The following is a 22071-nucleotide window of genomic DNA, read 5'->3' on the forward strand; positions in this document are numbered from 1 at the left end:
ACATCCAATCATTCAATGCAAGCAAGTAACCCCACTCCTGTGTGTGTGTGTGTGTGTGTGTGTCTTCAAACTTGGCCCTTTTTTGACTTGTGGACTTCAACTCCCAGAATCCCTCAGCCAGGCACGCGGCCTGAGGAATTCTGGGAGTTGAAGTCCACAAGTCTTAAAAGATCCAAGTTTGAAGACCACCCCCCCCCCGCTCCACTCCCTCCCTTTCATTCCCATAAGGATTTTCCACTTTTGCACGGGAAGCCACTGGTCGCCTGCCCCCCCCCCCCGAATTCCCTCCTGCCTACAGCTCCCAGCCTGCACCGCGTCCGCGCGCCCCCTCTTAACCCTTTCGGCGCCCTCCCCTGCAGCCGCCTGCGAGCTTCGCGGCTTGGGTTGAGCGATCCAGCCCGAGGATCGGCGCATGTGGGAAGAGGCGGCTCTCCTCCTCCTTGGAAAAACGGGGCTCTGCCTCCTCGCCAGCTGGCGGATCCCCCGAAGCCTGGGGCGGCCAAGCAGATTCCCAACCCCCCCAACCCCCCCTCCCCACCCGGGAGTGGAAGAGGCTCTCTCGCCTTTTGCAAGGGAGGGAAGGAGGGGCCGGAGAGGCTTGCCTTTTTCTTTTTTTTTGCAAATTTTTTTTGGGTTATTTTTATTTTAATCCCATTTATATCCCGCCCTTATGACGAGGCTGCCAGGGTGGCCTTCCAAAGCGCGGAGCTGAGGAAGCAGCCGAAGCAGGATTTTATTTTATTTTATTTATTTATTGGCCCCTTCCCACCAAGGCCCCCCTGGTTGTGCCTCTCTCGGCTGCGTGTGTGTGTGTGTGTGTGTGTGCGTGCCCATGCATGCATGCATGCATGCGTGCGTGCAGCCAGCCCACGCGTGATTGTGGGTAGCGCGACCCACTCCGAGGCTCTGGCTGGGCTGGCCCCGAGGGCTGGCTAGATGGAGCGATCCGGTCACGCGAGGCAGCAGCAGCAGCAGCAGCCGGCGGAGCGGCAAATGACTGCCTGAATGAATATTCCGGCATGCCTCTTCTTATCGTGCAGCCCGCACCCTCCTCCTCCTCTTCCTCCTCCTCCTCCTCTGGCTAATCTCCGGGCAGCCGGGCTCTGCCCCAGCGCCAGTCGTGGCTTCTCGGCGCGGCAGGAAAGCGCAGGAATTGCTGGCCCGGCGCTCCCCACCGCCGAGGAGGAGATGGCCCGGAGGAACGCAGCTCGTCCCCGCGGCGGCCGCCTCCTTCTCCGCCTGCAGGTAGAGGAGGGTCGGCGGGCTCCCCACATGCATACATGCATACTTTTACACACACACACACACACACACACCCTCTCTCCCGGGCCCTCTGCAAGCCCCGGTAGTCGTCGGAGGGGTCTTGGCCGGGTTGAGGGTCCCCGCGGCGGCCGCCTCCTTCTCCGCCTGCAGGGTAGAGGAGGGTCGACGGGCTCCCCACATGCATACATACATTTTCTCTCTCTCTCTCTCTACTCTCTCTCTCTCTCTCTCTCTCTCTCTCTCTCTCTCTCTCTCTCTCTCTCCCCTCTCCCTCTCCCTCTCCCTCTCTCTCCCTCCCTCCCCTCCCTCCCTCCCTCTCTCTCTCTCTCTCTCTCTCTCTCTCTCTCTCTCTCACACACACACACACACACACACACACACACCCTCTCTCCCGGGCCCTCTGCAAGCCCCGGTAGTCGTCGGAGGGGTCTTGGCCGGGTTGAGGGTCCCCGCGGGCGGCCGCCTCCTTCTCCGCCTGCAGGTAGAGGAGGGTCGACGGGCTCCCCACATGCATACATACATTTTCTCTCTCTCTCTCTCTCTCTCTCTCTCTCTCTCTCTCTCTCTCTCTCTCTCTCTCTCCCTCTCCCTCTCCCTCTCCCTCTCTCTCTCTCTCTCTCTCTCTCTCTCCCTCTCCCTCCCTCCCTCCCTCCCCCTCCCTCCCTCCCTCCCTCCCTCCCTCTCTCTCTCTCTCTCTCTCTCTCTCACACACACACACACACACACACACACACACCCCTCCCGGGCCCTCTGCAAGCCCCGGTAGTCGTCGGAGGGGTCTTGGCCGGGTTGAGGGTGGTAGGATGCCTGGCTGAAACACCTGGTTCTCTCCAGGGTGGATCCCCCCCACCCCCACCATCTGCTGCCTGCCTGCCAGCCAGCTGCGTGGAGAAGCCACCGGCCTTATTTCCCCCCCCCCAGGCAAATGGGTCAAATGCGGTGGCATATTGATTGCTGGGGATTGCTCAGCCTTCCATCTTTCCGAGATCGGTAAAATGAGGACCCACATGGTTGGGGGGGGGAGGGCAAGAGGCCGAGTCTATAAACCCTTTAAGGGAGGGCTGTAAAGCACCGGAAGCGGTATATAAGTCTTAAGTTCTGTTGCTGTTGCTACCTGGCTGTGCAAGGCTATGGAGGTGTTTATGGAGCATCTGCCTGGCTTCCTCAGGAGGGGTTCTAGAGTGGGCACAATGCAAAGCCAGGATGCCTTATTGATTTGTTTGTTTTATTTATTTGGGGGGGGGAAATCATTGGCTGCTCCCCACAAGGTAACTCTGGGCGGCTGAACAATCTTAAGGAAGAAAAAAAAGATAAAAACTATACAAAAGCTAAGATATTAAATTATATTTAATACTTACTTAAATCAAATACTTGAGAAGATCCAATGACTAAGCCCCAATGAAATGATGGGGAGGGCAGGACGGAGGGAGTAGGTTGTGAAGAGGGGGAAAGTGGGATCAGTTGTTAATCTGTCAATCACATGGGTATCAAAATGTTCCTTTCTAGGTTTGGGGAAGGGACGTCTTCGCCCTGGCACGGCGGCATGGCCTGGACTTGACGGAGGGTGAAACTTGTTCATTGACTTCCTAACTTGCCTGTCCTTGCCTTTCCCAGCTTTAATTCCTCAATGAACCTGCCCAGGTTGGACGTCTCTGCCTAGATGAGAAACGGTTGGCGAAAATAGCCAAGGCATGTTAGAGATATAGTCCCCCCCCACCCCCGAGGCAGACAGCTGTCCCTCGGTACCAGGGGCATCCAGCTGTGTTTCTAGAACTGACCGCCTGCCATGGCTGGCCCCAGCATCTGGAACAGCCTCAAGTCGGTCCTGAGAAAGAACAATGATTCCTTGTTTCTGAACGACTGCAATGCTTTTGATTTTTCGGACGAGATTGGGGAGGAAGACTTCCCCCGGTTCAAAAAACTCCAAGTTGTGGTTTCGGATGATGCAGCGGACACTTCTGCCAACGGGGCCTATGTGGGACCTCACTCCGATGACGAGTCCTTGCTGGACAGGGACATAGCGCTGCGGAATGCTGTGGCTGGATCCCCGACGGACCCTTGTAACAATTGTACCCAGCAAAGGGAACTCCTAAAGCAAAGGAAGGTGAAGAGGCGGCTGGCTTTAGCTGCAGTTCTCTATCTTCTCTTTATGACGGGCGAGCTTGTAGGTAAGAGTGCCCTGCCTGGGGTGGCGGGGGGGGGGGGGAGGGGAGGGGGAAGGAGAGGTTGCATTGTAAGGTGGGAGTGCTGTGGAATAGCTGTTTAATTATTTTCTCAGGCTGGATGATTAACGGCCACTGTTAAATTGGCAAGCTTGCATTGCAACAGGACAATAGGTTGAGAGAATGTCTTAAGTAAGCAAAAACTGCTTGCAGCAAATGCCAGGGATGGGGGGGGGGGGAAGAGAGGATGGATTGTGCCAATCTTTTGATCTGCCCTTGTGTGGACTGATTTGGTTGAACAGCGTGCATGGGTCTTTGACTACCTACATTCACGGACAGTACAGCCCTGGTACATAGCTTGGTCTTGCCGGGTTTCGAAGCATAGATACCCTAAGATTGTGTTCTTGTGTTGACTCATGATTTGTTTTTCTGTTTACTAACTCCAATTCGCTGGAGTCACATAACAGTGGTTCATACAGAAGGTTGAGCCTAAAGCCAGGTTTATGGTTTAGTACAATAGAAAGGCTTTTTCCCAATATAATAGCCCTAAGGAGATAACCTAATCCTGGATCCAGGTTTCTTGGGTCTGGCCTTTCAGTAGAAGGAATTACAATCCAATAAGGAGGAATTTGGGGAGTGCCTTTTCTGATGAGCACAGTTTTTTCAAAAAATAACCCTTAAAAAAAACCATAAGCTTATAGCTTTGATAAAACTTGTTGGTTGAAACAGACGCTACCAGCTCATGCTGATTTTTTGCTACCATAAACTAACAAAGTCCCAAAAGGGATGGGTGAGACCAAATTTGATCTCATTCCATCCATTTTTAATTAGAAATCATTAATAAATATAGACTTTCAGACTTCCATCAACTTTCCCTTTGTTATATTAAAAATTGCTTCTGGAGGTTGCACCCTACTCTTCATCAGCTGTATGTCATTCTTTGCATCCCTCCAGTCAACAATTCTGGCAACTCGAGTAAAGTAGGCTAAAGGCTTGGTGCGTTAAAGTCCTTCATTGCAAGAAACCAAGGATGGATTAATTGGATGAACTTTCTGGGGCCTGCTGGATAACCATTTCGGGAGTGTTCCACCTGCACACTGGTGTCTCCTCTCTGCTTCCCCCCCCCCATCCCTGTTCGTTTTCGCTGTCTGCCTCTCCTGAACTGCTTGTGAAGATCTGCTACCCATGAGAAGGGTTCTTGCCCTTCATGGCTCATTGAAGGCAGCCATGAGACATCCAACTCGTTATTGATGGGGATGTTCACAAGCCTCTTTGAACTCTTTTCAGGGAGGCAGCAGCGAGGCAGACATTTCTGCAAACTGAATCCCAGACCTGGCAGATGGTACGAGTTGTTATTCTCCAAATCTGAACCGCTGCGGATCAGTGTGTTCCTCTGTGCACCAAGAATGCAAATGCACAGTTACTTCTGCTTCTCCTTTTCCAGTTTCAGGCCTTTAAACATAGAAACCGGATATGCCTATTAATCCCACACACCACATCGTCTTGCGTGGCTGGCTGGCGTAAGAGGTTGAGCTCAGAGGAAAATAAATCATTGATCAAAGTTTTTTCTCTGTTCCCACTCTGGCTTGCTTTGTGAATCAGGCTGGAACGCTTTGCTTTCTTTAGAGCAATCCTTAAAATGTTAGGCAGAAGAGAGACAGGACACACCCTCCCCAGTCCCTGCCTCCTAAGCCCATTTCTGCCAAGTCGAGGTGGTGTTTTAAAAGTACTATTTTTTAAAAAAAATATTTCTGTAAGTTGAAACAGAAAAAAATGGGGCAAGTTTCTTTCAAATCCTTCTTGTAAATAAAATGAGCTGAATAATTAAAACCCGTAGCTAGAGCCATTTAATAACAGGATGTAAATCTTCTGGACGTTTGCTAGTGTAAAGGCAGGTTCTGAGTTCTTAGTGTTTAAAGAATCGAGTCCTTTGACGAACATTGGTGCGTACTGAGAAGTAAGTTATGAAAATAAATGTAGTGCATGGGGATTGCTACCTGTGGTGATTTCCTGTGGAGGATGTAAAATACGGTTATAACTGCCAAAAATATATTTGACTGGAGCTATTGTGACCGTCCATGCCTCAGTCTCCAATGTGTCTGTTAAAATATTTGCAAATGTGGCAGCAATTTGTTGCACAAGAGATGCTTTGGAAGTGGGAGGATGTGGGAGAGACCCACCATAGAATTGCCACGAATTGGACGCAACTGAATGGATAACAGCACCATTGCCAGATGTTTTGGGGAGCTGTGATTGATGCAACTCCTTGCTGAATATATGTGGGTTGGGTGTTTTTTTTTACGTGTGTAATATGTGAATATATCTAACATCTCCCTCCCTCTTTTAAACTTGTGCATTAAGGTGGATACATTGCCAACAGTCTAGCTGTCATGACCGACGCGCTTCACATGTTAACAGATCTCAGCAGCATTGTTTTGACTATTCTCGCCTTGTGGCTGTCTGCAAAAGCTCCCACAAAACGGTTCACCTTTGGTTTCCATCGATTAGGTAAGATGGCCTTTTAAATTATCCCGCTACCTTTGCCCGTGCCAATTGGCAGTGAAGCATCTCTCTTTGATTTATCTTCTCCAAATGGATGCCCTCCATCCTTACCAAGCCGATTGGCACTGTGGCTGTGACAGGTTAACAAAAAAAAACCAACAACAACACATGATCTACCAAGGTGCCAGGGAAAGACAGCTGCTTAATTTGGTAAGAAAATGGCAGATAAATAACAAGGTGACTTATCTATAAAAGTGGTAATTTGTGAGATCCCTTTTGAGCTGTTGACTTAAGGATTCAGTATGGGCAGACAGCTGGGGAAAAGTCACCACATTCACACCCTCTAGTTCTGGTACTTTTATGCCTGTTCTGTGTATTCCCTCATAACTCTTTCTCAACATAAGTCCACACCTTGGGCATATCTGTTGCGGCCCAAAGAGATTTATTGTGACATCAGTTTCCATAGGGAGATCTTTCACAATGAGATATGATTCAGGGCCAATAGCTGCTGCAGTTTGGTATTCGTTTACCCAATGGAAACTAGCAGTTGTTGAAATGTAGATCATTGTAATGTTTAATGTCTTAGGTCCTGTGCTGTGGACAATATGTATACCTTGTTTTCTCAACTTGGAAGCATATGATTTTAGATAAAAGAGGACAGAGAGAAAGATCCTGAGTGGGCATCTGTTTGAGGTTGATTTCTCTAATTTCTGCGGTTTATTTTTGCCTGGTCTAGCAATTCAGGTTCAGTTGCATCCGATTGAAAGAGAAAGTAGACCTACATTTGAAATGTTCGCTTAAGTGACTTGCATTTGCAGTGTGGAATCAGATCATAGTAATAGCAATAGCACTTAGATTTATATACCATTTTATAGTGCTTTACAGCCCTCTCTAAGAGTTTATGTAGTCAGCCTATTCATCCTAACAATCTGGGTCCTCATTTTACCAACCTCGGAAGGATGGAAGGCTGAGTCAACCTTGAGCTGGTCAGGATCGAACTCCTGGCAGTGAGCAGAGTTAGCCTGCAATAACTGCATTCTAACCTTTATGCCACCATGGCTCTTGTCAACATCCCTGCCTTGACAGAAGTTCTCCTGTCTCAGATCTAGCAGAAAACTAGGCCCCTTTTGATAAGTTCAGTGTGATTAGACTAGTCCAAGGGTAGGCAACCTTGGCTGTTTTATGACTTGTGGACTTCAACTCCCAGAATTCCTGAGCCAACATGGCTCAGCTTGGAAACATCTCCCTTTCCCCTCAGCATGGTTGGCTCAGGAATTCTGGGAGTTGAAGTCCACGAGTCATAAAAGAGCCAAGGTTGCGTATCCCTGGACTAGTCACCCTTCTCCCAACGTGGCACTTCTGAGATACGTGGGAGACAGTTGGGAGGCAGAGATAAAGATTGTCTACACCTCTACCTTAAGGTTTGGGACTAGTAACAGAGACCCAGGTAAAAGGTTTTCCTCCACCGTGGAAGCTGCCTAGATGAATTTGAACCAGTCAAACTCCCTCAGTCCAACCCACCTCATAGGGTTGATGTGGGGATATAAACCTTACAAGCAACTTGAATCAAATCCACTTTGATTCCTAGAGACTGCCTGGACCAGTCCTTGCAGTTTTCTTGACAAGATTTTTGGAAATAGCTTGCTATTGCCTCCTTCCTAGGGCTGAGAGGGAGTGATTGGCTCAAGATGACTCAGCTGGCTTTATGTCTAAGGCACCCCTAGAACTCACAGTCTCCCCGATTTTAGCTGGTACCTTAACTGCTGCAACAAATAATTGTCTTACTTTTAATTCATATATTTCAGCGGGACTAACATGCCCAAAAATGTGTACAGGAGGATTGAGCTGTTCTGAATTTTCTGGTCTCACCAGGCTCAATCAAAATGGCTGTGAATAAAGGATTCCTGGAATTGCAGTCCAAAATAGTACCAAAAAACAAAACAAAACAAAACACATTCCTGTCTATTCTTCCTTTCCCAGAGGATGAAGGAATGAGATGTTCTTCAGTTGCAGTTCCCCTGTGAAAACCACATTAGTCTTCGCAAGAACTTTCTAAAAATATGTTTAGATTAGTTCTTGGAAGGAGAAGTCATTCAGCCAAAGAGAAAAAAGAGAAATATTTTTCAATTAGATGTGCTGATTCAGTTTTGCTCCTTCAGGCCTCCACTAGGCTAGTTTAGGCTCACATTATTCAACCCACTGTTCATAAGATTCTTATTTCCAAAGCTGTAATTAGATTTTTCAGCATTTCCTCCCCCCCCCCCCAATTCTTTAATGTCCAGTAGGAGCTGTATAATGAAAGTCAAGCAACTGGTGTGCATTCAAATGCCTTTGAAAACAGCTTTTAGCTCCAATGGCTTGTATTTCAGTCATAAGAATATTCATTCAACAAAAATTAAGAACTCTTGAAAGAAAAGTTTCACAACTGCCAAATGCTGTGTTGTTTGAGATCCAGGATGATTTACGCTCTACAGTAAAGTACAGTATGGCTTTAATAAGTGAACTGATGATGAGGTTACCGTAGTGGAAGAAAATATCTCAACTGGAGAGTTGAAAACTTGGCAGTCCCAAGTTTATGAAATGCAACTCTCCTCTCGTACAGGCTAAAAAGAGACTTCGTACATATTATCTTACCTTCATTTTAATGCCTTTACCCGCCACGAAAATTGAATTTCTGCTGCCTTGACAGAGGGTTTCTGTTGTCTGTAGTTCGAAATAACCCCCCCCAGCCAAAAACAGCCCCCCCAAACCCTACAATAATAACACTAGTTTATTATTATACAGTGCTGGGGTAACCCATGTGGCAAGCTTGTAGCGTCATTATAATGGGGACACCCCAGATTGTGTGTCATAGGGCTTTCACGCCGATGGAATAACCCATCTTGTTAAAACATCATGAGAGACACAATTGGACTTGGCATGATAGATTTTTGCAGGTCGATAACTGACTGAAAACTTCATGAAGCGATCAGTGTGCTGATGAGTCTGAGGACCCTTATTTTAGAGCAGGGGTCCCCAACCCCCGATCCACGGACCGGTACCGGGCCGCGGCATGCCAGCAACCGGTCCACACAAACAAGCAAAGCCCCATCCGCAGATGCAGGCAGCACACAAAACCACACACCCTCCGGCCCGTGGAAAACCTCTCTCCACGTAACTGGTCCCTGGTGCCAAAAAGGTTGGGGACCTCTGTTTTTAAAGGGACTTCTTTTTTATTTTACAAGAGCCTTGGTGGGGCAGTGGGCTAGTGCCTCCTTAAGTAACACCAGCTGCCTGCCATTAGCGCAGGTTCGCGTCCCACCAGGCTCAAGGTTGACTCAGCCTTCCATCCTTCCCAGGTAGGTAAAATGAGGACCCAGATTGTTGGGGGCAATAAGCTGACTTTGTAATAATGCCGCTTGGGGTGTGTGTGAAAGCCCTAATAAGGAGGCATATACATAGAATGAAGGCTACTGCTAAGCTTGTAAGCCGCCCTGAGTCTTCGGAGAAGGGCGGGATATAAATGGAATTAAAATAAAATAAAATATTGTAGCAGACCAGCTTCTGCTTATGTCCCACCACAGTACAGGTGGTCCCCAACTTACCACCACAGTTGAGCCCAAAATTTATCTTGCTAAGTGAGAAATTTGTTAAGTGAGTTTTGCCCCGTTTTACAACTTTTCTCCCCGCCTCTGTTGAAGTGAACCACGGCTGCTGTTAAGTTAGTCACACGGTTGTTAAGTGAATCTGGCTTCCCCATGGACTTGGCTTGTCAGAAGGTTGCCAAAGGGGATCACATGGCACACACACACACACACACACACACACACACACCCCTGGGACACTGCAACTGGTCGTAAACATGAACCAGTTGCCAAGCATCCGAATGTAAATCACATGACCCTGGGGATGCTGCAACGGTCCTAAGTGTGGTAAATGGTCTTAAGTCACTTTTTTTCAGTACCGTTGTAACAAACAAACTGCTATAAGTCAAGGACTCGCTGCACTGCCTCTCGTTTTAGAGCAGGGGTCTTCAGACTTGGCCCTTTTATGACTTGTGGACTTCAACTCCCAGAATTCCTCAGCCAGCGTGGGCTAAGTTTGAAGACCCTTGTTTTAGATATTTAGTCATTTGGAAGTAGCTGCTTTATCAAGGCAACACTCACTCTTTTTAAAACAGTGTTGAATGAATGCATTTTAAGGTTTAAATGTTGTTGTGCTTAACACTCTCTTTTTCAAGTGCTGCTGTTTTGCTTCTTTTCTCGCAGAGGTTTTGTCTGCCATCTTCAGTGTATTGTTGATTTACATCCTGATGGTTTTCCTCTTATACGAAGCCGTTCAGCGAACTATCCACATGGACTATGAAATTAATGGGGATGTGATGCTTATCACCGCGGCTATTGGAGTAGCAGTAAACCTCGTGTAAGTTGTTGTTTTCCTTCTATTTAAGACCGATAGTCTATTGATCTTGATGGCATCTCCTAGCTGCAGCTGGGAATCTCATCTGGATAGGTTTTTTGTATCCTAAGGTCTGATGTTGGACACCGTTGGGTTGTCCAGTCTCTTTCCACAGGGACGTTTCTCAGATCATTTGCACAGCGCTTGAAATTTTGTCCTGAAGGACTTGTTGTAAATTGGATGGTTACTGCTACGCCAGGGTGGGAGCTGGAAGCAGTGAGGGGGCAGAGCAATAGATTTATGTTGCAAAGCAGGACTGTCCAACCTTGGCAATGCTGGCTTAGGAATTCTGGGAGTTGAAGTCCCCGGGTTGTAAAAGGGCTATGGTTGCCCACCCCTGCTGTTGACGATAAAAAGCAAATGGCAAGGAGCTACAGACAAACATTGATTAGCCTGGGCTGAATTTGTACCAGCCAGAGGTTAACTGACCAGTTATGGTGGCTTGATAGTCCAGTGCCCGGGCACCTGTAATTTCCTCCCCTCAAGAAAAGCAGAAAGAAAGGATTTGGGGAACAGAAAGCTCTACCTATGAGAGGACAAAGTTTTTTTTCTTGCTTCTCTGTTTAGATCAAAGCATATTTGAATAATGGGCATAAGGAAGATGAGGGGATTTCTGCCCCGCTATTCTTCTTGGCAAGCATAAGCCTGGAGTGATTTTTCTCCTTGAAGATGGGCAGGAGGCCAGGCCCAGCAGATTAGCAGGAAGAGTGAAATATAATAGATAAAAGTAACTCTGCAGAACGATGTTAGGATAGGCTGTCTGGCCGGCAGCTGATCCGTAAGCATATATACATTTACAGTGGCTTTGCAGAACAGCATTGGAAAGCACTGCTGGCTCCCATTAATTGATTATTTTTCAGACTTTGTGCTGAAAACCCGGATCCCTTTGGATCCAATAAATAAATAAATTGGCTTCATAGCCTACAGGGGCACAAATCTCGCAGCTGTCAACAAATCCAGTGTGACTTTCCTGGGGTTCAAGGAGCAACTGTGCAAGGAACGGTGCTGCGTTTTGCGCTTAGGTATGTGGTTAAGATGCTGGGAAGATTGGCAGTTCAACACCCAAGCATCGCACGACGGGGTGAGCTCCTGTCCCTTGCCCCAGCTTCCTGGCAACCTAGCAGTTCGAAAGCGTGCAAATGCGAGTAGATAAATAGGTACCACTTTGCTGGGAAAGTAACAGCGTTCCATGCAAGTTTGGTATACATAGCCATACTGGCCAGATCTTTGGACAACGCCGGCTTCCTTGGCTAACAAAGGGAAATGAATACCACCCCATAGAGTCGGACACATCTGGACAGGGAACTCTTTTTATGTATCAAAACACCACTTTGGCTTTGATTGTGATGCACTGCATAGCCTTACTAAAAAAAATATATCCTATAACCGATGTTGTTTTCTCCGTCGGCGTTTCCAAAGTGAAGTAGCCCTTTTCCTGCTTAAAGCATCTTTCTTCTCCTCTGCTTTTCCTTCCAGAATGGGCTTTCTGTTGAGCCAGTCTGGTCACCTACACTCCCATTCGCACACGCCTTCACCTCTTCCTCCGTCCGGTTCTTCCGCGGCAGCCCCTGGCCACTCTCAGAGTCAGGGCCACGGCAGCTTGGCTGTGAGAGCTGCGTTCGTCCACGCCCTGGGAGACTTGGTGCAAAGTATTGGCGTGCTTGTGGCTGCATACATCATTCGATTCAAGGTGGGTGGGGTTTCTTCGCTAGACTTGTGGGCCTCTCTGATCTGGGATGGCTCAGCCTTGGGAGGTTGTGACGGTGATCGTGGTTTGCTCATGTAAAAATGTCTTACCCATAGCGAAGAAGGTTTGTAGCTCAGGGTGCAACTGTGGGGTTCTGGGTGCTCTCTGAGCTTGGTTGTTTTCTTGCAGACGTTTCATTGCCCAACTGGGGAACATCATCAGTGCTAGAAGGGAGTGGGGTTTGTGGAGTAGAAGAGGAGGAGGACTGTGGGTCCTTGGTGCTTTCTGAGCTTGGTTGTTTTCTTGCAGATGTTTCATTGCCAAACTAGGTAACATCGTCAGGGCTAATAGGCAGTAGCCACTAGAATACAAAATGAGAACAAAACCCACAGCCTACTGGCATTGATGAAGTTATCTACTTTGGCAAGAAAATGTCTGCAAGAAAACAACCAAGCTCAGAGATCACCAAGGACTCCAAATCTTACCCAGAACTCCATTTTCCTTTTAATTGTCCGACTTCTGTTTTCAGCATGGGAAACAAAGTCTTCTCTTTTGTTGAGCTGGAAAGTCCTTGGAGAATGTAGTATCTGCTCAGACAAGAACTGATGTGAAATGGCTGGGGATTTTGCAAACAATGCAATAGTATTGGACAGTGCTTTTTTATGTAAAAGAAAAAGGTGCTGGAACTCACACATGTCATAAAACCCGCCTTGCCTATCCTACAAGGTTCCATCCAAAAAAGGTGCCTAAACTCCGTTCTGAGTGTTCTATGACAAAAAAAGCCCTGGTTATTGTATTTGCTTTTAAATTTGTATAAAGATTTTGAGGGACTTTTTGAAACAACAGACTTTCTTTTAACACAAACTTACCAGAAACTGACTGCATGATGTATTGCTGGATGTTGTGACATATTGCTGGAATTGATACCTGCCAAGTTTCAGCGCAGGTTTCCATATAAGCCCCTCACCCTCCTTTTGAAAAGAATTTGCCAATTCTCAGATTGAGGATAAGACTAGCAGTGATTGAAAACAATCAACAGTTGAATTTTATCCACTGTTTTGTTAAAGAGACAAGCTTCCTGCTCCCTTTATCATAAACATGCCAAAAAAATGAACCAAAAGTTCTACTGCCATAAAATTGCTTATATATACTTGCCACATTTCAAAGTAACACTACCTGTTGGAATTCTTGTGCTGGAATTTTTAACCTTCCTTCTGATAAATACTACCAAGCACGGCTTTTAGAGACTTGTTTGCTACTAGTTAAGAGGAGGGAAATTGGAAAAATAGTGTCTTTTCTGCTTTAATCCCAGCTCATTTCAGTGGGACATTTTTGAGATAGATAGATAGATAGATAGATAGATAGATAGATATATAGATAGATAGATAGATAGATAGATAGATAGATATAGACAGACAGACAGACAGATATCCTCAAACAGTTGCAATGCATGTGACCTCCTTTTCTTGTTAGCTTGTGTTTGTAATGTCATGTTATTTTTCCCCCAAAGGTTTTGACCTATTTTAAAAGAAATTACACTTTTTGATTCTCTTGGTACTTTTTAACACTTTGCAAACCCTACTTACACTTTACAGAAAGGTTGTGTGCAGCTATTTGAATTAACAGATTATTTTCTGAATAATCTATAGTAAAGGTGGGGAGCATGTGAAAAAAGCCATATGGAGTTACCCTAATACATTTTAAAACTAAATAAATATAGTATGTGGAGTTATGCCATTGGACCGTTTTACACCATCCATACTGAGCTTTCAAGGACTAAGAAAACTCTTTGAAAGGTCTCCTTGTAGATAGTAGTTGGTGTATAAATGTTGGGATTGAAACTTGGGTGTTTCTGTATACCAAGACCGTACTGTGCTACTGCACTCATTTGCAAAAACATTCAGTACAGTACAAAGGTTAACTGTATTTCAAATTGCATATTAGCCCAAGCACTGCAGCTGAAGATGATTAAACCAGGTAGTTAAATAATTTTTTGTTTAATCTGAAAAGTTCAGTGATCCTCTGAAGCTGATTTTTTCCCCTCCCAAAGGCATCTAATATCCTGCATACAAAACAGTCTTTGTTCTACAGTTGCATGCTCCTTATCTGTCGTGGTCCAAATTATAGTTGCAATGAAGTTGTGTTAAAGAATATTATTCATGGGAAAGTTTGGGAAGACTCGGTCCTATTGTACAATTTTAAATAAATGGAGTGGGCTGGCATCTTCTTAACAAGGAAAGTATTTCTTATGTGTGGGGAGAAAGCACATACCAATTAGCCCACCTCCACAAAACTGCTTCTTGCAAGTATAGCTTATTTATATAAGCTGTGTGGAAAAGGGCACATTGCAAACGCATATTGTATATTCCTCAAATTTAGCCCAACGTAACTGTGGTTGTTTAGTTGTTGTGAAAAACAGACACCTGAGTTCGTGAAAAATTGAATGGATAGGGTAGGAAACGAATAACTATGGCAATCCTGTTGATTTGGCACCGATTCTTGCATCCATCCTTAAAATATTAACTGATGGGATTTCTTCCCACGCCCCCGTTTCTAAGCCTTCAAAATATTTATAGCCAGGGACCGTGTTATGAGGCTTTAATCTTTTTCGTTTCAGCCAGAATATAAGATTGCTGATCCTATATGTACCTACATATTTTCAGTTCTCGTGGCTTTTACAACCTTTCGGATCATATGGGACACTGGAATAATTGTGCTTGAAGGTAAGAGCTGCCGATGACTGCGAAGGGATACATTTCAGAGGGCTTTTTAAAATGGCACACACACTCTTAATAATTTTCATCAATAACTTGATGATTTTAGAAGGACGCATGCTACCAGCTGAGTACAGTTAATCCTCAATTGACAACCACAACTCAGCCCAAAATTTCTGTTGCTAAGCAAGACACTTGCTAAGTCACAAGATATTCAAAAACTTTGCTGATGCTCAAAAGGTCAAAAACATTTGTTTTGTTTTTATCATTTTATGGCTTGCTCATATATTTTTCAAGTTTAAACAGAAAACTCTGTTCCTGGTTCTTTGTTTCACTTGTAGGAGTTCCAAGACATTTAAATGTGGACCTTATTAAAGAAGAGTTGATGAAAATCGAAGATGTATTTTCAGTGGAAAACCTGTATGTCTGGTCTCTAACTTCAGGAAAAACAATTGCTATTGTCCACCTACAACTAGGTAAAATATGTTGATCCATTGCTTCTAAAATAGTTGCTTCAGGAGGTACCTAGTTATTAGGTAATATCTGTAAAGTAAAATAAAAGATAACAGCTTTAATCAAAAGCTCACAATCAAAAAACACAAATCAGGCAAGGGATGGGAAGAAATAAATTAACTGATCATCCCAAGTCAAAAATTATTTTTTAAAGAAACTTTTAGATTGAATTGTATTCCCCACCCCCCCACCCCCACTGGGATACAGATATGAATATAAATATATAAATATTAACCTCATGAAGCTTCCTCCTTCCATTATGTATTCAAGATGGACAGTGATTAATATTTATATGTTACTTATATGTGAGGGTGTCGGTCTATACATATGTTGTATATAGTACGTTTAAATGTGTGTTATGTATGTGTTATATACACGCTGAGAGCAAGCAACTAAATTTCATTTTTAATGTGCCATTGTGCCCACAGTAAAAAATGACAATAAAGGTCTGTCTGTCTGTCTGTCTGTCTATCTATCTATCTGTCTGTCTGTCTATCTATCTATCATCTATCATCTATCATATTTCCATTTTTTCCCATCATTCTCAAGAACAGGAGAGAGCAATTGGAGAACAATTCTGAACTTGAAAAACTCCTCAGTTGGTTCATTAAATAGAGGATATTCAAGGTAGAAACCCTAAAATCAACTTCCGAGACAATCCTAGCAGACAAATCAATAAACTGTTGGAAATTTGCTTATGTATTCCCAACAGATCAACCCACTGGGGACATCCTTAGGTTTGTTTATAACAACAATCAATTCCCATTTAAGCTGCTTCCCTCAGTCTAAAGCATTTGTCAAGATAATAGCAGAGCTATTAAGGCATCTGAGGCATGCATACATATATATACCCAAATGATCTACTAATTAGATCTCCAGCTAGGATCAGGAAGGCACCCAGACTGTAACTCACAATACATTGCTGGTAGGGCTGGAGATTTCTGGTTTGCTGCCTTCAACAGATGTTTTATTTGGGGGGTGGGGTCCTGATCAACTTGGAGAAGAAATAGTTCTTGGTCATCCTTGTGGAAGGAAATGAGGTGACGTTCAGGTAATCCTTCTATTGGGCCATTAGAGTCAAAATATGATAGTTGTTCATCTGAAGAGCTGTCTTCCATAGAGGCATTGCAAGAAGTCGACAAACAGTTGTTTTAATTTTGGGTTGGTTTTTTTTGTGTGGCTTTCTTGTCTTTCAGTTCCTGGCAGTTCACCCAAATGGGAGGAGGTCCAATCCAAGGCCAGACAATTGCTGCTGACGACCTTCGGCATCTATCAATGCTCCATCCAGCTCCAAAGCTACAGGCGGGAGGAGAACAAGCCCTGTGTGAATTGTCAGAGTGCCTAATTTTTCCACCCTTCGGGAAGACTCACTGCCTTATCCTTTTTAATCTTGCAGCCCAAAGGCCACAAAGCAATAAACTTAAGATATAAACAGAACGGAGGGCTTTGAGCCCCAATGTGTAACATCTGCATTGAATGCAGTATCAGCGATTGGAGCTGTTGGTGTTAGCTTTTTTCATGAAGACAAACTTGGATTCTTCTATCACTGTTTCGTTTCCATTAGGGTTTTTCTCGCCAATATATTTCCAAGGAGTTATTTATAGATCCCTTGATGGTTGGGCAGGTTCCTTACTGAACACAGCATCCACATTGCCGTTTCTTAACTGTCCTGACTGACACTCCCAAAGGAGCATCAGGAAATTTATCTACTTGAGTTTTCAAAAGAATTAAAACAACACAAACACGATCATGTTCACAATTTGTAAAGTTAATGATCCCTGAATTGGTTACCTTAGTATTCACCCTTTTCCCTCTTCCAAGTTTTTAATTCCTTATCTTAAACAAACAAACAAAAAAAATGCTGCAGGGATAACAGAACTTTTTTTTAATAAGTTGTCTCTTAATACAAACTTGAATTGGTATTTGGCTTTTACGTGTAACCAGTTTTTGGACATTTAGCTTTAAATAGTACTCCGAGATAGAAGGATTTTATCCAGGATGAACCACCACTTGTTTAACTGAAGACTTTGGGGCAGGACCCACCTGTGTTTGCAAAGATTGGTCAACTTTCATATGCTTTGATATAGGTCCTGTATTGTAGAAGTGTATATTTAATTTCTTCGAGGCTATGGGACTGATTTTGGAAGCTTTCCTATTGGTCCGCCTGAGTATCTCAAGTAACGTGTTGCCGGCTTCAAAAGGCTCTTTGATTAACCTGAATCTTAACTCTACTAAATAAATGTGCTGTAGAAACTTCTTTGTGATTGCTTGGCTTTGCTGAAAGAGAAAGGGCTTATAGAAAACTCAAAAAAATAAAATAAAATAAAAAATCAGATCAGTAGACACCAGGGTAGATATTGATGAGAAAAAAGAAAACAAGGATTTGCAATTCCCAGATCTTAAAAAGGTGAGAATCTGGTTTTGGTTTCATCTTGACGTATCTTTCTGATAAATATATCTAATGGCTTTTTCACAATGTCCCGGTGAAATACTTGCGGTTATGAAAGAAAACAATCAAACGTACAATCCAACGGGGGAATTTTGTTGCTGGTATAAAAGTAGCCTTTGTAATCTGTGCCGCATCATAGGTACAAAACTTGCTGATGGGATGTTCTGAATCATGAAGAAAGATAAACTAGGATAAGGAAAAACTAGCAATACGTGAGATCTTCTGCTCAGTTCCTAGGCATATAAAAACCTGGATTAAATGAAGGAGAGAGATGGACAACTTGTTTCACCAGTGTCTGAACACCTCATAAATTTCTGGTTCCAATCTGGTTCGCTCATCAGGATCAAAGATTTAGTCTTCTGAGCTTTCAGACGTTTGCTAGAACCCAACTTCATTTTGGTGAGACAGAAGTTCCCTGAGGAAGACTAAACTTCTGGTCCCGGTGACCTGACCCAGATTGGATGCTGTAATATTAACCTGGGGCCTGTATTCATAAATTTCTTGTTGATGGCAATTGGGACTGACAGAATATGATACCAAAAACATCTGGAAGGCAACCTATCTTTGATGTGGGTAAAAGTCATCACAAAAGGTACAGTATTAAAAACTAGATTTAAACCACAATTTCTTTGCCTTTGTACCTCTTTATTTCTTCTAAAGAACTAGAAATCAAAATTAATCTTTTGATGTTACATAGTAAAGTCTACGGCTGAGATTGGATGCCTTAGATTTTTGGCTTTGAAATCTAGGACAACCAGCCATAAACATATGGATTTTTATAATTTGCTGCAAATGAAGCATTGGTTTGAGCATGACTGAAATAAGAATCTTGCCAGTAAATTTTGGTCTATTAGTTGAAATGTGGCATAGTGGAAAATCAGTTAAGTGACCTATAGTTTTTAGGAAGAATATTTTATCTTCTGATGAATCAAGTTCCTTTTATTGGACAATTTCATAAAATTTTAATAATTATTCAGACTATATTGCTATGGAGAATAAATCACATATTTCAGGCAAACAGTATAATAATTTTAGGATCATCTGGTTGATGAATTACCTATATGAAGTTGGTGTTGTACCTTAATTAAACTATCTTACAAGTTCTCTTTTTGGCTTTCTGACATTGTATGTAATTGGAACTTTCAATATGTCTACCCACCCCAAGACAAACTGTATGAAAATTACGTATATACACACAAATCACCCATCCATACATATATGCAAAAACAAAATAGAAACCCTGTAGTAGAAAATTGTATGTCTAACCTAGAGACCAATGGGAGAAATCTGGGTTGCTACATTGTGATGTAACACAAAGCCATATCACACTTTTTCCAAAAACAAAAAAAGTATAATTGTCTATAAGTCAGATATTTCTCCACACAAAAACTATTTATAGTGGCATATTTCAATTTGGTTTACAGTGCCAATTTGTTAGAAATGGGTTTTGTTAGATCTGTATTGTGTTTTAGAGTTTTTATAAAAAGCTGTAATTACATAACATACGTTTGTTTAATGAAACCAATCTGTTAACATTCCTGTGGATTTATTACGTTGGTTATTAAACTGTTCACCTATATCTTCTTCTGCTATTCTTTTGTGGCATGGAAATCCTTGGCATTTGCATTTTTGCCTTTCATCTGAGTTTGCAGTGGACTTTTAACTGAATAGAGATAAGTACTGTATGGTGCATATAATCTGCTTAGCCAAGCTTATGTCAGCACGTACCACATTTCAGAGATAAGCAAAAAAAATTAAGCAATCCGGTGCCATCTCTGCGTATTTACAGAAACGCAGTAACCAAGTTCAGTTAATTTCTCTCCCGTGGGTAGTTTTAAAGGAAGAGGATATGCGACATTCAGAATTGTCATTTATCTACTCTGCTCTCGCAGCTGATAATTTTTGAGACCAAGCGGAAGGGAATCATTTTAAACTTTTAACAGGCTAAGGTGCAGTGTTGTTGGTTTGGTATGCTGTGGAAATACAGATAATTGTGGTTTATTTAATCAATAAAGATTAATATCTGAATGCTGCGTGTGGCATAGAGGTAGCCCTTGACTTACGACCATTTGCTTAGTGATTGTTCAAAATTACAGCGGCTTCGAAAAAAAGTGACTTTGGGCCGTTTTTTACACTTGTGACGGTTGCAGCATCCCCCGTGGTCACGTGATCAAAACTGGCAACTGACTGGTATTTCTGATGGTTGCGGTGTCCTGGGATCATGTGATCCACTTCCGTGATCTTCTGACAAGCAAAGTCAATGGGGAAGGCCAGATTCACTTAACAACCACGTTGCCAACTTAACAACTGCAGCGATCTGCTTAACAGCCGTGCCAAGAAGGGTCTTAAAATGTTGCTCAGAGAAAAGCAGTGACCTATATTTGCATACATATGTGGAAAACTCACTGAACAGCTGTCTTGCTTAGCGGTGAAAATTTTGGACTCAGTTAAGTCGAGGACTATCTGTGTGGTCGTAGGAAAGAGCACAGTAGTTACGAAGCTGCAATAACAGAGGGGTAAAACAGGTCCCCAACCTTTTGGGTACCAGGGACCGGTTCCATGGAGAAAGCCGTTTTTCCGCGGACCGGAGGGGTGGTGGTTTTGTGTGCTGCCTGCATCCCGCGGATGGGGCTTTGTTTGTTTGTGCGGACCGGTTGCTGGCATGCTGCGGCCCAGTACTGGTCTATGGACCGGGGGTTTGGGGACCCCTGGGGTAAAAGACCAGCCTCTCTTATCTGTGGCTGTTGCGGTAGGAGCGTATTTAATGGAACTGCTGATGACAGCAAAGCAGCCGTGTTTCCAAGTGAATCCGTATTGTTCCCGGAAAATGTTTTCTCCGGGGCAGATGGGTGGCCTGCCAGGTGTGTGCATGCAAATACAGGTGACTGCTTTTATCTGAGCAACAGCAGATTAGCAGCAGTTTCTCAATATGATTGTTAGTTCCTGCATGGGCAGGAGGAGGAAAAAAAAACCCAAACATCTGCCACGCTTTTGTTTTTTCCCGAGCTTCTAAGGTGTAGCATTTAGCCGTCAACCTTTGCAAGTGGCTAAGATAGAAAACATGCGTAGCTTATCTGAGATGTAGAGTGGTGTGTGGATTCTGTGCAAAGCAGACTTTGGCGAACCCCGCTTTTTCTGAACAAGCCACAATGCGTGGGGCTCAGACCTGGTGCCAAGACATAATCCGAGTTGTGCGTTGAGTTTATTTCAAGGTGGGTGGAATAACACTGAAAGGTCTTCTCCAACAGTTGATCAAGGGGCTTCTAGGTAGGAAATTCTGGGAGTTGACGTCCACACAGCTTAAAGTTCTCAAGGTTGAGAAACACTGCTCTAGACCAAAACCAAGCCAACTATATTATAGTTCAATGCTTCTACAAGGGGGAATGCTGCATATGGGAAGGAAGAGACATGACCAGGACTTTGGGCCAGCCAACATCCTTGGTGGCATCCCAGGTCCCTTTAGTTTCATTTTATGATCCTGCCTACCTTAAATCTTCTTTTCTTCAAACTGAATACCTCACTTTGCTTCTGTCTATCTTCATAGAGCATGTCCTCAAGTATTTTCAATTTTAGTAAAGTAATGGAGGAGGAACAGGACATAGCGAAGGCAGTGATGATGATGATGATGATGGCAGCAACTGGTGTCAACCATCAGCTCCAGTCAATTTGAATGTTCAGTTGACTGAGGTTCATGTTTAATGAATAAAAGATATAATAATAATAATGTTGGAAGGGACCTTGTCCAACCCCCTGCTCAGGCAGGAAACCCTATACCATTTCAGACAAATGGCTGTCCAGTCTCTTTTTAAAAACTTCCAGTTTTGGAGCATTCACAGCTCCAGGAGGCAGGTTGTTCCACTGGTTAATTGTTCTCACTGTCAGGAAGTTTCTCCTTAGTTCTGGGTTGCTTCTCTCCTTGATTAGTTTCCATCCGTTACTTCTTGTCCTGCCTTCAGGCGCTTTGGAGAATAGCTTGACTCCCTCTTCTTTGGGGTAACCCCTGAGATACTGGAAGACTGCTATCATGTCCCCCCTCGTCCTTCTCTTTATTAAATTAGACATACCTAATTCCTGCAACCGTTCCTTGTATATTTGAGCCTCCAGTCCCCTGATCATCTTTGTTGCTCTTCTCTGTACTCTTTCTAGAGTCTCAACATCTTTTTTACACTGTGGTGACCAAAACTGGGTGCAGTAATGAATGGTGAAGGTTTGTAAACATACAATAAAGACATCTCTTTTAGCTTCAACCTGCCCTTTGGGAACTGATTGGGAGCTCTCTAATGAATCTATTCCAATTCAGCCTTCTATAGGAGGTTTAACTCATTAACTGGGTTTGTTATGCTA

At 43.9% G+C, this 22071-nt stretch overlaps 1 protein-coding gene across 3 annotated transcripts; it reads left to right on the top strand.

Moving 5' to 3' along the window:
* Positions 1-219: 219 nt before the first annotated feature.
* SLC30A4 (solute carrier family 30 member 4) lies at positions 220-19306 on the top strand. Of its 3 annotated transcripts, none has more exons than XM_083371191.1 (8): positions 220-1245; positions 2770-3431; positions 5787-5933; positions 10175-10328; positions 11841-12054; positions 14669-14774; positions 15107-15241; positions 16475-19306. In XM_083371191.1, the coding sequence occupies exons 2-8, from the start codon at positions 3050-3052 to the stop codon at positions 16621-16623; spliced, it is 1287 nt and encodes a 428-aa protein (XP_083227317.1). In that variant the 5' UTR covers positions 220-1245; positions 2770-3049; the 3' UTR covers positions 16624-19306. The 3 variants fall into 3 exon arrangements, with proteins under 3 accessions (XP_083227317.1, XP_083227318.1, XP_083227319.1); XM_083371192.1 differs by having other exon boundaries at positions 221-1245; positions 2878-3431; XM_083371193.1 differs by lacking the exon at positions 220-1245 and adding an exon at positions 2161-2253 and having other exon boundaries at positions 2878-3431.
* Positions 19307-22071: the final 2765 nt, after the last annotated feature.

Source organism: Vipera ursinii (genome assembly GCF_947247035.1).
Source record: "Vipera ursinii genome assembly, chromosome: 11".
Taxonomy (NCBI): Eukaryota; Metazoa; Chordata; class Lepidosauria; order Squamata; family Viperidae; genus Vipera; species Vipera ursinii.

Bases quoted from the DNA above. Each gene is read 5' to 3' on its own strand.
- SLC30A4 (XM_083371191.1), top strand. From the start codon at position 3,050: ATGGCTGGCCCCAGCATCTGGAACAGCCTCAAGTCGGTCCTGAGAAAG. The intron at 10,329-11,840 runs GTAAGTTGTTGT...TTTTCCTTCCAG, and splicing joins GGAGTAGCAGTAAACCTCGT to AATGGGCTTTCTGTTGAGCC. The intron at 15,242-16,474 runs GTAAAATATGTT...CTTGTCTTTCAG, and splicing joins TATTGTCCACCTACAACTAG to TTCCTGGCAGTTCACCCAAA.